General features: G+C 44.1%; 1 protein-coding gene across 2 annotated transcripts in view; it reads right to left on the bottom strand.

Annotated features, from left to right (window-relative positions):
* Positions 1–18,942, bottom strand: part of RNF144B (ring finger protein 144B) — a 142,718-nt gene that overhangs the window by 111,387 nt on the left and 12,389 nt on the right. Inside the window, exon 2 of one of the 2 annotated variants that reach the window (XM_075142806.1) lies at positions 14,169–14,357. In XM_075142806.1, the coding sequence (XP_074998907.1) occupies positions 14,169–14,333 (165 nt within the window). In that variant the 5' untranslated portion in view covers positions 14,334–14,357. Of the gene's footprint in view, positions 1–14,168; positions 15,012–18,942 lie in introns of those variants that run through there. The other variant, XM_075142808.1, reaches the window with a different exon arrangement.

The following is an 18,942-nucleotide window of genomic DNA, read 5'->3' as shown; positions in this document are numbered from 1 at the left end:
CAACCCCTACGCTCTGCTAAACTGGGATTGGAGGATTTAGGAGGGGGAGTATCTTTCATCCTAATTAAACAGGCTTCGCTCTTTTGTCTTTCCTCCTGTGTTCTTAATTCAGACTCTCAGCCAGCAGTCTCCACCGTAGGAGACTTCATTTACAAGAAAGAGACTACTGTTCTCAGCTGCATAAAAGGGGAAGGGGGTTTATAACCTAGTTAGGAGGTTATAATCTGCCCTAGAAGATGTGCAGCTACCAGTTCGCCCCCGCCCCAGCCCCCCATATAGATCAGGTAATTTCCGTGGTTTACCATGATTTATCATCAGCCTCTAGTCTATCGAGCAGGAGTTCAAAGTCCATTTCCAGCCTGGAGGCTGCCTTATGAATGTTTCCAAATTGTTTCATTACACAGAAATGGCAGGCCTCCCCCCTCCAAGGAAAAAAAAGCCGTCTGTTCTTCCCACATTTTATTTGGCGTGCCAGTTTCAAATATATTCAGCTTGTCTTTTTAACACATATTATAGGGCCTTCAATAAAATCATGGCATAAAACTGGTGCAATGGACCAAAGAACAGTGCTTGAATTCTACCTCCAAACTGCGCAGGTAAGTAAGTGAGCTTACTTCTAAACCAAACAAAACAACCAAGCCTCCCCAAAATAATGACAAAGCATACAGTAAATTGCAAATCACTGTTAACAAAATAACAAAACACGAATTTCTGGCAGATTTTGGTATCAGCTTGCATAGTTCACTGTAAATGAAAACCAACACATTTCACAAGCAGTAGGACTAATGCAGCTTTGTTCCCTACAGATTTGTGTTTCATGCCCACACGATAAACCTCTCCTCCTCCTTCTCAGTACTGCTGGCTTCTTCCCTTATTGCCCCATCAGTTTTCAAGAAATATGTCAAAGTGTAAGGTCTTTGAGACCTCTGTCTCTCTGCCAACTTTCGGAACAGGCACTGAGTTCAAAAGCTACTAGGTGGGTTATGGGGAAATCACAGCCTTACAGAGCATCAGCTCTGGTAAAGCCCCAGAACTCCTCATAAACTGTTTTTCCAATATTTATAGGCATTTAACATTCAAGTCTGTGTTACTTTGGACTGTTCTGAGGCGGCCTTGCATATTGTGCTCTGATTAAAGAAATTTCCTCATTTGTATTTTTATTGGAAAACTGGTACCCTGTTAAATGTCAGGATAATTAGGACTTCTACAAATGGAAATGAGATTTCCATATTATTCTGTCTGTCTCTCTACTGAAACATCCACGTCCACATGTTTTGGTTAATTCTGATGAACTACACGGAGATATTAGTTCAAGCAAGTAGTATCAGCTTAACTTAGTGGCATTTTAAATGAGCTTGCTTTTGATTTGTAAATATTTGAAGCGTATTCATTTAGAAGAACATAGGGGTATAATCTAAATGGTAAGCTTTAAATATCTAGCTCATTAAGCACTAATGGATTCAGATCCAGCATGCACCCCTAGAAGAAAGTAGCATAGCAGGCTGTAAGGAATTGATGGTGCAAGTAGTATGTGGGAGGTGAGGGACATACTCACAGGTGAAGTGCAAAAAAGAAATCATGTCAGTAACTGAAGGCAGTATTAGCTCCCTAGGGAATGTCAGCACAGATTTAACCAGGAGCTATTCTTTTATTATTCAAACAGCAGTCTCAGTGCCCTGTCCCATCTCCTCGCCCACCTCTCCCAAAGGCATCTAGGCACAGTGCTTATAAGGAATCACTTTAACCACCGGATCAAATCACCCCACTAGTACACACAGTTCCTCCACAGAGCAGTAAGCAGAAGCAGGTACATAACCATGGTGGTACCTGGGAGCAGGTACCCTAGAGACACCAGCGCTGCCAGGGCCCTGCCCACATCTGCTGCCACCACCGTCTGGGCAGTGGCAGCAGGTGGCACAGGGAAAGCCAAAAAAAGTGTCCCCAAAGCCCAGTGCCATTACTGATGCAGATGGAGACTGTGGGTGACCTGCTCCTGCAGCCCCACATTCGTTAAGCCCCTAGCATTGCCCACATGCTTCAGACGATATCACAGGAGGCACAGGGTATCAAGTGCTCACTCCCTGCACAAATTCCCTCCCTGGTTTGCACCTGCACCCGGCCTCCACCAGGACCGATGCAAATAGAAAATTCTGCCCTCCAACTCCCTCCCCCAAAGCCTGCAGGCACTGCAGTGTGTTGGGTGCACTTCTTAGATACGTGGGTGATGCTCCAGCAGAGCCTCCTTACATCTTACTCCCTCTCCTCACGGGAGACCTGATTACTTTCTGAATCAGGTCTCAGGGCAGCATTTGGAGAAGGGGGAACGTTTCCCTCCCACCAAAGCATTTAGTTTGCCTTAATTCCTCAGCAAGCATGGGAGAGCAACCTTTTACTTTCACTAAGATCCTGGCTTCTGTCTCTTCTGTGGTGCTGCCTGATATTTAGTAATTTGTTTTGACAGCATGGTACAGCGGATTTGTATTCTGGGGGCAGCTCAGGTCAGCCGGTTACAGCGGGAGGACAAAGCCTGAGAAGTTACTGCAGGCCTAGCAGCAGCCCACAGGCTTGTTCTTAATTTAGACTTCCAGGACAGAAGCTCAGAGCACTGACAATTACCCTTCTGTGCAAGGATGGGCACGAAGCTCTTAAGGAGCTTTGATCCACAGTACGGATTTTGCAGTCAGTTTCGATATGCAGTATCTACATCATTAGGGGTACCAAGCCAGGAGCACAGAGATTTCTGAGGATTGCTAACGCATCTGGATTCTCCCTCTCTTCTAGCTCACTGCTTGGTTGCAGGGAAGAATAGGTGAGCAACCAGAGTCTTCTGGGATACTTTTAGAGAGTGCTGTGCTTTCAGACAGTGACTTGGAGAGATTTTATAATAGGTCTGTGCAGTGCCATGGATCTTCAAATGTTTCACAGAAAACCTCCCTGTTAAATAGTTTTTATAGATAGTAAATCTTTTGCCTTGGTTTTCTGTACTTGGAGAAGGTGCTGTGGGTGCAATTCAAGAAGCTGATGGAAGGACTTAAAGTTGCTGGGAAACTCGAAGGAAGCATTTAACATTTACCACTGAAGGATTAAGCTTTTTACCTAAGTCTGGACATGAACGAAGATGTGAACTTCTTGCTCCCTCTTTCACAAGTTAGCAGCAAAGAAGAGACAGTGGAAAATCACTAAAATTTTAAAATATGCTTTCACTTTAACAGTAAGACTGTTTTTAGAGGGGTTTTACTATTATTTACAGCTCAGCTACTAATTTAGCTACTTACTTGAAAAGTGACAAGTAAAAGTATCTGAAAAGATGTACAAGCTGCAAATGCGATGAAAAGAAGATTCAGTGTCTATATAATGAATCATAACTGACCTTCTCAGCAGTATATCCTCCCACACTATGGAGAGTACATTATACAGACATAAAATGGTGAGACTTTTCGTGCATTTTGTCTACAAAAATCAGCAGTATCTCAGTTAGGAAAACTGCACACACTACATATGCTACTTAATTGCTCTACAAAGTGAAGGTAAGATCAAGATACTCAGCCTTTTGTGGTATTAGAGTTCCTTGAAAGGATCTTAATCTTGACATCCAAGAAATCGCCAGATCTCAACACCCTTGGGCTACACCCCCCCACCGATTTCCCACAGTGCGGTGACTTACAAGCACGGAGAGCAGTCAGTGGCTGGAGAGGCCGCACCACAGGACCTGTGGCTTACAATGACAGTCATACCATCGTCTTACTCTCCACGGCCAGAGCAAGTCATCAGCAGTGACCTTCCTACCAGCACAGCGAGGTTTCCACAAATGCGTCACATAGTCAAAGCAGAATGGTTGAGGCCACAGACTAAAAATTACTGAGGTCTTGCTGAACAGGTTTGAATCCTGCTGACTACAGATGAACTTGGAGGTTTGGCTCCATTACGTTCACCCCTCAAATAAATGGGAGACACCAGCCCAAGGAATTTTAACTTCCACACCTGCAAGTGTACCCTAATCAGTTACGTTCAGTTTATTCATATTTTCCCCACTGAGCAACTATACCATGTACATATCTGTGTTCTGGGATACATCACAAAATCCTGATGCAATCAAGCAAGAGGGATCAACTCAAATGTGGTCATGTAATTCCACCAGTAAAACTCAGTACACCTAACAGAAGGTTTTGGTGCTGATCTAACTTTGCCAAGCACGTTTTGCTCCTGCTGGACTACTGTCAACTTTAGTGGAAAGAGTAATTTTTTCTCTGCCTGAGAGTCATAATGTGTAATGATCTGCTCGAGGGTAGGAAGGCTCTGCAGAGGGACCTGGACAGGTTGGGTCGATGGGCTGAGGCCAATTGTATGAGGTTCAACAAGGCCAAGTGCCGGGTCCTGCACTTCGGCCACAACAACCCCAGGCAACGCTACAGGCTTGGGGAAGAGTGGCTGGAAAGCTGCCCAGAGGAAAAGGACCTGGGGGTGCTGATTGACAGCCGGCTGAACACGAGCCGGCAGTGTGCTCAGGGGGCCAAGAAGGCCAACGGCATCCTGGCTTGTATCAGAAATAGTGTGGCCAGCAGGAGCAGGGAGGTGATCGTGTCCCTGTGCTCGGCACCGGTGAGGCCGCACCTTGAATACTGTGTTCAGTTCTGGGCCCCTCACTACAAGAAGGACATGGAGGTGCTGGAGCGTGTCCAGAGAAGGGCAACGAAGCTGGTGAAGGGCCTGGAGCACAAGTCTTGTGAGGAGCAGCTGAGGGAACTGGGGTTGTTTAGCCTGGAGAAGAGGAGGCTGAGGGGAGACCTCATCGCGCTCTACAACTACCTGAAAGGAGGTTGTAGCGAGGTGGGTGTTGGTCTCTTCTCCCAAGTAACTGGCGATAGGACGAGAGGAAATGGCCTCAAGTTGTGCCAAGGGAGGTTTAGATTGGACATTAGGAGAAATTTCTTTACTGAAAGAGTGGTCAGGCCTTGGAACAGGCTGCCCAGGGAAGTGGTTGAGTCACCATCCCTGGAAGTATTTAAAAGACGTGTAGATGAGGCGCTTAGGGACATGGTGTAGTGGGCATGGTGGTGTTGAGTTGACGGTTGGACGCGATGATCTTAGAGGTCTTTTCCAACCTTAATGATTCTATGAGACCTTTTTCAAATAATTTGCTGTCTATACATTTTGGGGCAATAATTTTTTTTCCTTTTATGCCGTTTTTGTCTTTCAGGCCATCACCTTCTTCTATTTGATAAAATAAGGTCAATATCCATTTACCTACTTCACAAAATGCTACTCATTTGTATCTAGTAAGCGAAGGCCTGTGAAGTAACTGGATCAAATTATCTTAGTACATGCAACACATACGCATTTATTTTTTATCTTGCAGGACTTGTAAGAAAGATTACGACTTAGGTAAATATTTACATATGCCCCAAGTACACATTTCTCTCCTGGAGCTAAGGCTTTGTGGAAAGTGTATATTGTAACATGAGGGAAGAATCTTTTAAAAAGCACCGAAAAGCCCAATCCAGCAATGCACACACTAGTAACATAAAAAAATTACTTCTTCAGTAATAAACACTTCCTCTAATCTTCAAAAATGTTTTCTATGGTCAGCTGCAAGCCCCAGGAACAGAAAATTCTGTTCAGGCTATTAATGGATTCTTCATTTCAACACTTCTACATGCTGCTTTAACTTCAATTTTTTTTTTTCACCGAAGCACGTTATATGGAGGGGATTTTTAATGTACTGACCAAAAAAAAAAACAACCAAAAAAAGTCTGTTTGGCAATGTATTTAATCTGCAAAGAGATCATAACAGTTCTGCATTTTAACATAAGAATGAGTTCAAAGTATAATTTCAGTATTACGTTGCTAGGTAATGATGTGACAAAGGCACTATATCCCTCTCACTGTGAAATCTTACGTTTCTATTCAAAGCCATTTTCAGATAATCTCTGTACCAGAGACAAAAGATGTATCTCAGTCATTCCTTCATATTGCTTTTTCAAGCACCTTGACATGTTCCATTGCCTTGCTCCTCTCCTATCTGCATGCAGCTCTTCAGCTCCCTAAATGCAGCCGCATAGGTTTGGATGCGAAAGCATAAAACGAAACCACATACATGATGTGACAAAATGGAACAGGTAGTTTTATTAAGAAAGATGGAGGGATGGCTAGGAAGAAGAAAGAAGTGGAAAGGGCTGGCCTGTTTTCCTGTCAAATGCTACAGATATTGCTGCTAACCACTGTGCAAAATAAGTAAGGGTATTTGTCTTTAATTGAATTCGGAATGGGAAAAAAACAGATCTACAGTATTTCTTAACCACTACTAGGGCATGATCTACATTAAATATGAAAATGCAAGAAATGATTGAAGGCATCCTGCCAAAAGAAGAAGGCCTTTCCTACTAATGTATAACTTGAAGACAATTTTAATTTCAGGAAAATTAAGAAAACCTCAGGTTCCCATCTTAAAATCCACAAGACTGATTTAAAATGTTAAATCTCTCTTCTAGATTTGTCCTCAAAACTGTATTGGTTTGGGTTTGGGGTTTTTTTAGCCTTAGACTTTTTACAAACTCAAAATTTGTGGGGGTGAAAAAAAAAAAAGACTGTAAACAGAAAGAAAACATAACTTTTCAGCTGGCATTCCAGAGCGTCTTATGATTGAGAACAGATCAACAGATAGGCATTTAGTTTTTGTTTCTGTTCTGGGCAGTGTTTATGTACTTTTCATTCAATAAGGCATAGCTTTCATTTCTTTCTTATCATTTACAAATATTACCTGTTCTTCAGTGCATATACGAGACAAAGCAGTCTTGTAGTGATGTAGTTTTATATGGAATACGTAGTATTATTGACTTTGGTGAGACAGTTCATGTCAGAATTCTAAATTTAACCACCTGATCCACTCAGCATTTAATCAATTGTGTACTCAATTAAATATACCGCCCGAAAACCAAAATACAAAATAGTACTCATAGTGTTTGTGACAGATCTACATAACATTTAGTAATATGTTCATCATTGTCATGACACCTGCACTTCTGCATGTTCAATCTCTAAAATGCACCAGATGCTTTATGTGTGGTAATCAAACTCCTGGAATCACTCAAGTATTTCTCAACAGGTCTTAAAACTAGATGAATCAAGTCTATTGGCAATTAGCTTGGAGGTATCTGCACTTCACTTGGAAAAAAATGTGAGGCTTTTCCAGTTAAAGGAAGTTTTTTAAAAGTACACCACAGGAATAGCCATTTATGAATTTGTAAGAGATAAACTTATGACAGGCACGGTTTAAAGTGAAAAACAAAAGTCCAATGAAACATGCATTTGTATTGCTCAATCTATATTTTAACTGCTAAGGACCAGATGTAGTGATAACTGAAGTTGCCTTCAAATGGATAGAAGATCAGGCCACATAAGAGCCTTATTGAGAAAGATGCTTGAAAGAAAGTGAAAAAATGCCCCTTTAGCTTCAAATGACATATGGTCATCTCATGGCTCAGTAGAAGGGAAGGAATAACATTACTGACAAGCATTTTATTTTGTCATGACCAAGTGAAAACACCAAGCAAACATGACAATGGATTTATGGCCTCCCACTCTCCACAAGCCATTTTTTAAGGGTGTCGTGGTTTAACCTGGCAGGCAGCCAAATACCACGCAGCTGCTCGCTCACTCCCCCCACCCCCCAGTGGGACGGGGAGAGAATCGGAAGGGTAACAGTGAGAAAAACTCGTGGGTTGAGATAACAGAAAAGGGAAAATAATAATAATAATGATAGAATATACAAAATGAGTGATGCACAATGCAATTGCTCACCACCCGCGCTGACCGATAACCAAGTAGCGATCGGTATTTCCTGGATCACGCCTACCGTTCATATACTGAGCATGACGTCACATGGTATGGAATACCCCACTGGCCCCTGGGCTGGCTGTCCTGATTATGTTCCCTCCCATCTCGTGCACCTAGCTCAGTCAGTAGGCACGGGAGCTGTCCTTGGACTAGGAGGGCACTTAGCAACAACTGAAAACATCAGTGTGTTATCAACATTCTCCTCATACTAAATCCAAAACACAGCACTAGGAAGAAATTTAACCCTATCCCAGCCGAAACCAGGACAAGGGAATCTTTCAGGTATATCTGAGAAATATATTGTCATCAGTTTTGTCTCAAAAGATCTACCACCAATGGTGCTAGATTCTGCTCAGATACTCAGTTCTAAAACGAATTTACACATGGCCCACCATATCCTGGCAGCCTTTCATAAAAGTCAGCATACGTTCCTGGTAATCGTTGCCACGAAGTGGTACCACTAAACAGAAAAGGACCAGAGAACAGGACCAGAGACACTCACTCTTCCCAAAACCGAACCAGCTGCGAATACTATTTCTCTTGCAAACAAATCTGTGTCAGGCCAAACCTGGCCTTACCAACAGCTACAAAACAGACATGACCATGGGGCTTATGTCACAGGCTGGCTCAGTTACTGTGGTGCTCTGAGGCATTGACAACCTACTTCACAGCTGTTTCTTCATTTGTTAAATGGAGACAACACCAACTTCACCCATGCAGTGCTGTCATTAAACATGTTAGTTCCCTCTTCCTCACCTGTCGTCCCTTGGCCACCACCCAGATGCTGCCACCTCTATTGACTTCAGAAACATGTAGCCCCTCTTCCTGAACAGTAGCATCCATCAAAAGGCAATGGTACATTTGTGCTTTTTTGGTACCCCTACTAACTCTGCCTTTGGTGTGACTGCACAGACTGCAAGAAGTTCTTAAAGCATCTAAATTACTATAAAAATGCTATGTGTCCAGTGCCAATATTAGGAGGTGTGGGAATTTTCTTTTTTATAAGTTTAAAACAAAGCTATTCTGAAACATTTCAAATGTTGAGCTGGGAAAACAGAATCCAAAATGTCAAAACTTGACAGCTTGCTACCTGTGGGTGGAAGCAGAAAACAACCTGAGGTGAGCTTTATATAAAGTAAGTAAGTGGGGCATTGCAGCACAAGTTCTATTTAGGAAGAGGAGAAGGTAGTGTTCTGGTGCAGTCGTGAGCACATGCAGGTACCTCCTGGGATGGGGGAAAGAGGAGGAAGAAGAAGGAACCAAACCCCATCTTGAAAATTAGCACAAAGAAACAGAAAAGCTGCTAAAACCCAGTGTTGGCTAGATGAAGGCAAATCCAAATTTTCCTTTACTCCTAAGTTTTATTAAATAGCCTTTCACTGGAGTATTCATGTACATTTGCTCCATTTAGCAGGCATCCCACGCTCTTTATCATCTGCCTCCTCCTTGTCTTTAAGCTAGTCGGTCTCCTCTGCTCTCAGGTTTTTCTGCCCATGGTTTTTGCTGATGATGCTGATCCTTCACATCAGTTTGTCTCCAGTTCTCCAGTGCTCCCCTGCACAAGCGATCTGAGGCTTCACAGCACTAAGGACAAAATGTCAATATTTAGCCACCCAAAGAAGGCAGGGCAACGCACAGCTGCTCTTAAAAAGATTAAGGAAAGCAGAGGAGCCTTAGAGTGTCCTGCTGGTGAAATGCAACAGAGAAACTCCTATTTCTGGAAGGAGAAATTCCCTTCCTCTCTAGCAAAAGTAGCTGGCAGCAGCCTGCAAGCCCCTCTCTCAGAGGCTGCAGCCTCCTAAGGCCCTGACTCACTAGGCAGGCAGCTGCCCCAGGCACCAGGCTGTCAACAGCAACAAAAAAGCCTTTTTTGCCTATATCTAGCCCTGGCCTTGCTGTCACACATAGCTACAGTGGAAAATCTTGTTCTCTCAAAAGCCTTCGGATCACCTTCTACTTGTGGAATAGCCAAGACAGCACAGAAGCTACCTGTGCTTCTATTCAACATTGCACGCTGACTTCTCCTTTTAAGGCTGCATGAAGTTTAATCTCATTTAGACCGCAACGTGTGCACCAAAACAACAAACAGGTGGATCATCATGATATTTGTTTTGCACGTTTTGTAACTCAGTTACCTCACGCATTTCTCAGAAATACAAGACCCAACAAAGAATTTGCGTAGAAAAAAAGAAGGGTGAATCATGCTAGTTCTGCATAAACATGTGCTGACAACACAGAAGCAAATACATGAACGTATCTTCTGTTTTCAGAGTTTGTTACATGTTGTCTTGGGCATCTCAGACCCTGTTCCAGTAAATAACACACAAGATAGATATAAGCTGCTGCTTGACGTAAATAGCAGCAATGCCATTTATTGTTCACCTGGCTCTTGTCAGGACTCTGAAATGCTTAGGAGGAGGGGGGAAAAGAGGAAAGACAAAACCAAACAGAATTGGCATGCAAGGAAGAAGCTGACACCGGCTTTTTTACCGACCCCCAAAACCACTTTTTCCGTAACTATTACTGCACTGGTTCCCTTCTGTCATCACTGCCACCAGGGCAGTCGTACCACACCTGGTAAAACCTCACCTCCATGAGTGCTTACAGGCTACAGACTCGCACCAAGTCTTCCATAGGGTCCTTAGTATTTCCAGTACTACTGCTGGTCCTGCACTCCTCACTACTGCTTCCAAAGGGTAATTTATGCTGTGCCAGCTACCAGGGCATTTCTAGCAAGAGGAAGCAAGGAGCATGCGATCACTCTACTCATTGTCTTTCCCAGCTGTTTTCCCAGTTTCAGCCAGGTTTTCAAAAGGCGGGAGTCTCCAAGATGTATACTTTCCAGCCAGTCTAATGAGCGCCAAAGCCTGGGTAACACCCAGTGCCCCCTCCAAAGGCAAAGCAGGGAGATCGTCCCGTCCATTTCTGGCACTACCCCAACCAAGCACTCCTGAGTCTTGCCTGAGTGAGGCACTGCTGGAGCTATCTGGGGGAGGAAGCAGAAGATCAAAGGATACAAACATGTAGGAAAATGGACTAGAAATGGACTAGAAGTTTAATATTCAAAATATAATTTTGTAAGTGTATCAGTCAGGATGTAATTAATATTAGTTTGCTTTGGACCCAGATATAAGTGCACTAAAATACTGTATTTTGTAACACTGTGATGGTGTAGCCAGACACAGTGTATAATTATTTTATGTACATATGTGAGCAATGTGACCACCTCAGGGGCAAAAACCTGTGTAGTTGCACATGGGCGCATCCAAGGGCGAAAAAGTTGCAAGACAAGGTAAGCACAAGGGACTGCAGGTAGGAAGGACAACCCACCAAATATACAAGAAGGATGACTGCAAGTCAAAAAACACGGTAAGCAGTATCAGGAACAGATGAGACCCCCTCCTCTTTCTTGCATATATATATATGCCAGACTGTGCACCACAGCATGGCACTCCGCAAAGGTTTTATTATAGGAAATGACCTGAATAATGTAAGTGCAGTCCTCTAAAACTTTTGCAGATAAAATATACCTCACATCCCTGCCCAACCCTCTTTAGAGATCAGTCTTTCATTCAAAACTAATATAATCCAAACACAATGAAACCAAGACATCAGGTACACTATAGCCGTTTCCAAATTCTTGGGATGTGTAAATGTGTGCTTTATCTCACATTTCAGTGGAGTCTTACGCCAAGTGCAACAAATGTTGAGAAATACAAGGCTGATCACTCTTCAGACCCGACTGGGCTACCAAGTAAGATGGCAAGTGTGTTCTGCAAGCCATCTGCTTTTTCTTCTCTGAACAGAGAGAGTAAAAATGTTTATAGCTATTTGAAAAACTCCTGTCTTACTAGTAACATTCCACCAAAATGCAAACATACACCTTCTTAAACACAGTTTATTTACTTTGGCTAGAATACAGCTTTTACAAGGTATGATGTTTATTACAGGAGTTTCTAAGCTGAAAAAATAGCTGTGCACAATTCTAACTAATTTAAATTCCTTGGTTTTACAGGCTACAAGTGAAAAGGAGATATAAACTCGCCCCTGCAGATGCCTAAACAGTAACAATTTCCAATTATTTCCACAGCCAAAAATGCTGTAATGAAAAACAATCATGGATGCAGAATCATCATTACAATGAGCAAAAAAAAAAAGACCTCACAGTGTAATAGAACAAAAAATTAATAAAACTAACGGTTTCACCTTAGTAGAGCAAATTTAATACTACTCTTGGATCTATATAATTAACCTTAGTGATAGAAAATAAGAATAAGCTATACAAGCTGAAAGCATTGCTAGCTGAAAAACTGATATGGGCTCAATCCCATAGCTGGCAGTTGACATTCTTACCCTAGTATCTGTCTTAAGGGCAGTGTGAAGGTAACTAGAAGCGCTGGCATGGGTGAGAAGAAATTTAGGGCATTGCATACCAGTTCAGCTATTGCAGGTTGTGCCCCGAGCAATCCCCCGTGCAAGCCCTGGCACCGAGGCACTCTGTGGCAAGGTGCTTCTGATACTGCTCTTTGGAGGCTGCCCAAAGGTGCAACTCCTACGGCCTCCCAGAAGCTGCTCTGGATTCAAGACAGAAAGCCATAAAGGCAAGTTAAAAGTTTCCAGAGCCCCCTTTGTTATAGGATGCAAGATCTACGTTTCTCTGTTGTATCAGCCCAGACACGTCCATCGAGAGGATGTTCAGACACAGCCAGACAAAAGGTAGACATGGAGCATAAGCACAATCGAGACATATTACGCCCACTGAAATAAATAGAGCACGTCTAAAGGTTTCTCCCAGCTGCATTCAGCACCCACTCACGGCTGGCTCTTGGTTTAGACAAACTCAGCGAAGTTTGCACGGGTGCCAAACAACTGTGACTGTACTTTCCACTTCGCTGTCACGGCACTGGAGAGGCAAGCTCAGAGCGGATGCTCTTCCCGCTACCAGCCAGGTAAGGGGTGTATGCATGGGGTGGCAGCTGCGGCACCAACAGGGGACAGGTGGGGACAGCAACATCCCCAGCCATCACCGACCTCTCCCTTTTGCCAGTGCCCTGGAGGAGTGGAGAGCCCAGCTCTGCCTGGCACAGTCCTCCGGAGTCCTCCCTTCCCCAGGGGCGAAAGGGTTACTCTGCCCAGCTAACACTGAGGTTAACATGCCATTAATGATACCGAACCAGAGTCACTGAATTCTTGGAGAAGAGTGGGACCACTGGAAAGGTATCAACTTCTCCAAATTTTTTTAATTTAAAGCCGTATCTTCATACCTACCTGTTAGGTATGTTCTCTTAAAACTTTTGTTACAAACTAAAATACGGAAAAGTTCTGTGGAAGTCGGTATGGAAAACAAACTTCATGAAGTTCAGGCTGAAAATGCATACTAATCAATCTTACTCTAGTTTCTTGAAACACACAGCTAGATTCTTATCCCATTTAAGCTACCCTGAATTCAGAGTAGGTGAAGACACTCTCACTCAAGCTGGCTTCACAAATATCAGATTTCTTCTATGAGTTCAAACAATCAAGGGCAAAACTTAAACGTACTTGCTTAATGCTTATCCACAATTTGTTGTTAAAAAATAAAACCAAGTCCATTTATTCTGGAGTTAAAAAAACAACATCCCTCCAGTGGCTCCTGACTTGTTTCCAAAATCCATTAGTCAGGTACATCAAAGTCACTATCGCCAGAGAAACCGGGTCCATTTTGCCATGCTGACAAAGAGACCAGAAGAGTACTTATATGTGTAGGGCTTTTATCAGTTCACTCAACCTCTGCCTTTATCACTTCCACCAGCTTTATTTGATCTGAATTTGCAGGACAGAAAGTCCTCACTGACAACTATAAGCAATGCATGACCTGGGCAACATCTCTGCAGCACAGACTGCAGATGCAAAGGTTCAATTTTTGTTTAGGTTTTCTGATTGCCCTTAAAAGTTACAAGACTTAAAAGGTCTCTGAATAGTCAGAAAATGATAACGAAGGAAACAAAATCTCACAGTTATCCTATGATGTTTCAAGATTTTGCTTCAGAAAAAATAAATACTGAGATTGCATATAGACAGTGTATATTCTCTGACAGTCTAAAAATGCATCTTTTTTCCCATTTACTACTGGGATGTATTATTATTTGCCTGTTAGAGTTACAAACTATCAAAAGCAGAATAACAGAGAAGTCTTTTAAACAAGGCAAGACAGACTAACACCAAATGCTTTTTAGGAAAGTACCCTCTATCAGCATGGATAACACACGCTTCTCGTACGGAACAAGCAACCCCATCTCACAGTTCTATCTCCCATTACCCTGCTCCTGTAATGTAAAGGCGCTGCTAAGTCTTACCGATGTACAAAAGATGCAGTTGCATTCCTGAAGAGTGGTCATCTTATCCAAGGAGTATTCACAGAGACATAGCTTGCAAGTGAGCAGGGGCTCCAGAGCTAACTCTCCAGCTTCTGACTCGTCAGCTGTCATGGTGTGAGGACAAGCTTTCCCAGCAGAGCCCATCCGCTCATTAATGGTCCACTCAGCCTGAAAAGAGAAATCAACAGCTGAAACATCCCACAAGTCATCTAGTCACTTCTCATTGACCTGAGAATTTACAACTCAGATCCATAAGAGCACCTGCTCACCCAAATGTACTACTTTGGCATCTTGGTGCCAGTCTCACACTTCAGGCCATTCAAAATTTACCAAGCAGGTGTCTGAGAGCCCACCTCTTCAAAAGGCCTGAACTGGGTTGGGTTCTCAGAGAATATTCACCTTGCTGGCACAAAGCACCTCAGTCAGGCCACTTATCATCAAATTAAAAATAAAACCCAAAAAACCAAAAACCCCAACATTCACACAGATGAGACATTACCTATGTTATACGCAACAGTATAGTGGTCAGAGCCCTCACCAAAGTTCTAGGAGCAGGGATCTGACTTGGGACAATAAATTCTTAATTAAAAAAAAAAAACCTGCGTTCATATGTACATATATATATCACTCTGCCTTTTCGAATGAGTTTTGGTCATACCCCTCCCACCCCTATGAATCCTTCAGTCTTTGTTGCACCTGCACAGTTTCAATGGGTGTCTCCACTCCCACGTTCCATTCTGGCGGGTGGCTCGGGATCTCTCCTGGGCAGTGGAAGGCAACAACAAGCACAGATTCCCACTTCCTAGGCAAGCACTTCAAACATTTAGCCTGTAACATAAGTGGTGGGTACCATGAACTCCACCTTCTCCGTGAGATGCCACTGAGATAGCGAGCTGGCAGCCCATTGCAAGAGGGCTGGCAAAGGCATCTAAACCCAGGAAAGGGTTTCAGATTGCATGTCCTACTTAAATCCAAGTAAGAAAGAGTATTTCATGTGCTGTTCTCTTTTCTGCATTCCCTTGACTATGACAGACAGCTGCCTGCTCAGGTCCGTAGCTTTTGTGCATCCCACTCCCTGACATCCTGCTCTTCCCTCTATTTTATAGGGCTCTTAAGCATCCAACTGAGGTTTGTGAACCATGAACTAAGTGCAGTAGCACTTTGACATGGAGATGCTCAGAATAGCTGTGTTTCCACCACACACTATGTCACAGCAGTGCTTGGGGAAGAAATTTCTATCCTTTGAAAAGCAACAAATGAAAATATTATGCTCACGTGTAATGTTTTCTGACCTAAGCATTTGAAAATACTGCACCATAACCATAAAAAATTTCAGGACCCTCATTCTTACACAGTAACAATGAAAAAGAAATTAAAGATAATATCCTCATGCTTAAGTTGAAACAAAGCAAAGCAAATTTACAGATTTTATTCACCTCAAAATAGACAGTGGGGTTCAGTGCAGCATTTAAGGCACAGGAAAATCAATTCCCATCCCCAAGAAACTGGGCCCGACTTCCACGGATTTGCTTCTGAATACACTTAGCTGATGGCCAGACGACCTTCACAGACATGTCTTACAAGCAGAGACCTGGTGGCTGGCTGCACACAGCTGCAGCACCAAGTGAAGAGTGCAGTCTATTAAATCTAAAAAGCTGCATCATGGAGGCTGCATGAAGATGAAAACAACAGAGGATCAAGACCCGTCCGTGTGCCTGTCAGATCTGAGATCTCACGAGGCAAACAGGCGACTCGAGCCCTTTGGCCCACTTCTGCTTGCCTCCCCCGCAGTCCTGAGCGTCCTCGTGGCAGGGCTGTCAGGTCACATTTGGCAGCACGTCACTGCGGCCGTTTTGCGGCTCCCGGAGCGGCCAGGCCAGCTGCAGCCAGTCAGTGCGTTCGCGACGTGCCGGCTTGCAGTAACCTGCTGAATTCCTCCCCAGAGGAAGAAATGATGGTGCTCATGGAGCTCGAGGGGTCAGCGCGCGTGAAACCCCACCCCACAGCCCCCACCTCCCAACCCGAGGCACAGCCCAGCCCCAGCCCCAGGCCTGCCCCGTGTTCCCCGGAGTCTGCAGGAAGACACTTTGTCTTCAAAGGCCGTGAAACCACAACAAATCTGGGTGGGAGCACACTTACCGCTTTTAATTTTTACACTTTGCAGTTCCCTAGCCTAGCCTGACAGAGAAGCCATCAGATGTGTCCCTTGGGACGTCTTTCCTGTAAGCACCCGGTTTTAGAGACACAAGAGTCATAGCCAAGATTCTGGCAACCAAATTCCTGGCCACGAACCCAAAGCAAACTCTCTCTTTAATGGCTTGCTATCACTAGTTCAAAACATATGCCGTGCCCGCAGTATTCTTGGCGCAATCCCTGCCACGATGCCCCCCACAATTTGCTCCATACGGCTGTGGAGCTGGAGCTCCAGCATGGCCAGAAGCCCTGGAAGGAAGCTTCCCTCTGAGTCAGGGACTGCAATACTCTCCTGTAATTACTGCAACGGGGTGGGGGGGAACAGTGAGTCACTGGAAACGCTACGGCAGATCAAGAACTACCTGTTATTTAAAACCACGCGCTAGACGTTATCTCAGTATTTAGGAGAATTGTAACACATTTATTTAGGTATGCTTTTCAACAGCAGCTGCCTCTGCACAGGTAAGCTACTCACCCCCACGCTGCACGGATCTGACATTTCTTCATTTACACAGTAAAAGGTAGCAATGTTAGGAGGAGGGATGTACAAAAGAACAGGTAGGGATATTTCAGGATGTGGGAATGGATATAAAATGGATACAGCTGCTTCCAAAGTCAGTGTTCTTTTTATAACCAAAAGGGTTATGACCCTGCACGCTTTTATTAAGGCAGCAGTAGAAAGATTCAGGTGTATGACTGAGGTTTAGGGCTAGGGGCTAATTTTAGATGGCCTAAATCTGGCAGACCAGAGGATCCAGCCCCCACGCAGCCCAGGCTGGCTCACCTCACCGCAGCCTCATTAACCCCGGCAGGGTTCAGCAAACGAAGCGAACAGGATCGGAGCCACGGAGACAGCCGCGCAGCCTGCCTGCACAGCCCCTGGACGAGGCACCGTGGCTACCAACAGCAGCACTCCCTCCACGCTCCCTAAGGGGCCAGCTTGTCCATCAGCAGTCCTGCAGGTCAGCCTGGCACAGGCAAAGCCATCCTGTCAGTACCTGAAAACCTGCCCGACAAAGAGAGAGCAGATGCGTGCCCTACTTGGCCTGCTCCTCTTCCCAGAGCAACCCAACCAGCTGGTCTCTGCTTCTGCCCACTAGAATTGTGACTTCTGCTACTGCTGCCAAAGGCAGCATGCAGGGGAAAGGGTTAATGGTTACGGAGGAGGGTAGCCCCATCCAACGGCAGCTGGGCTCTGCAGAGAAATCAGGCCTGCGGAGGAGGTTCATTGCCATGATCAGATCAGATGGTGGAAACGATGGGGAGAGAAAGACACATGTCTTCCTCCAGTTCTCCCCCTCTACTCCTATTCTTTCCCAACACTTCAAGATGCATTGTCCTCTCCCAAGCTCTCCAACCATCTCCTCAATTTTACTACCCTGGCAAAACTGACTTCCACATGCTGCGGAGAAGCCATGAAGCTCCATCTCAGTTTCTCCGAATTTTTATGGCTTTCACTTTGCTAGGCTTAGTCCCACAGACTGTCATTACTTAATTATACATCCATTCGTTCTCTTTACAGTGGATTAAAATTCCTACTGTAATTACAAGTGAGTTCCCAACAGTTTAGGTTGAAAACAAAACACCTTGGATGTATGTGTCGTGCATGGGAAGAGGGAGTCACTCAAGAATGAGTTGGGGACAAAAGGGGAAAAGACCATTCCGTATTTGGTATATTAATAAAAGTAACCTGAAATAGAAGTAAATGGAAAGTCTGGGGAAAAAATGGACCCTTATGTAAATAAAATACATTTCTAAGCACTAAGATCTCCCCTTTCATGTTCACAAACACAAATGACCCATTTAGGATAGAATCCCAAATAAAGCAAGAAATGTATCACTGAAACCGGAATACAGCACCTAACTCCTCACAAAAACCTCCACTGAACAGCAACGCAGGCTCCATGAGATGTTGTGGAATAAGCATAAACACATCTCAAGGACACTCTAACCCGGAGGAACATACTAGACTAAATTCTGCACCAGCGTAAATCGGTGGCGAGGAAGGGTCAAACTGGCCCCAGTGTGCATAAACACTCATGAACTGTAAAGATCCAAATTTTTTTACATACTTCTATCAGCCACGTACATGCACAAACACACAGATCATACTCCTTTTACATTGCACAGAATTTCCAGGAAATGGGACTTACTTCCTCAAATTGCATGCTGCCCACCTTATAAGGAAGAAGAACTGTTGGGAAGACTCATCCTTCCCTGGCTTTGACACTAACGGTGTTGATGCCATAGGATAAGGCAGGACCAGAAAGTCTGAATGAACATGAGCAAGCTATGTGGGGTCAGTCCTAGGAGGACGTAAACTGCACAGTCACCAGGACCACAGTTTGGTGAGCACTCAGACCTGTCAACGTTTCTGTTTCGTTCATCTGCCTGCGGACACTTTTGCTTTTGTCTCTGGGAGGTGACAAAGCTTTGTGCTTTCACTGAAATGTCTCAACACTATCCATAAGCAAGAAAACATTAGAGCGTGCTCAAAGCAGAGAGAGAAAGGGCTCAAGGGGGTGGGAAGGATAAGTACAAGCAGAAACACTAACGCGAA

This window comes from Calonectris borealis, chromosome 2 (assembly GCF_964195595.1).
Source record: "Calonectris borealis chromosome 2, bCalBor7.hap1.2, whole genome shotgun sequence".
Taxonomy (NCBI): domain Eukaryota; kingdom Metazoa; phylum Chordata; class Aves; order Procellariiformes; family Procellariidae; genus Calonectris; species Calonectris borealis.
The sequence above is the reverse complement of the archived record's forward strand: the minus strand, read 5'-3'. Positions and strand labels throughout refer to the sequence as shown.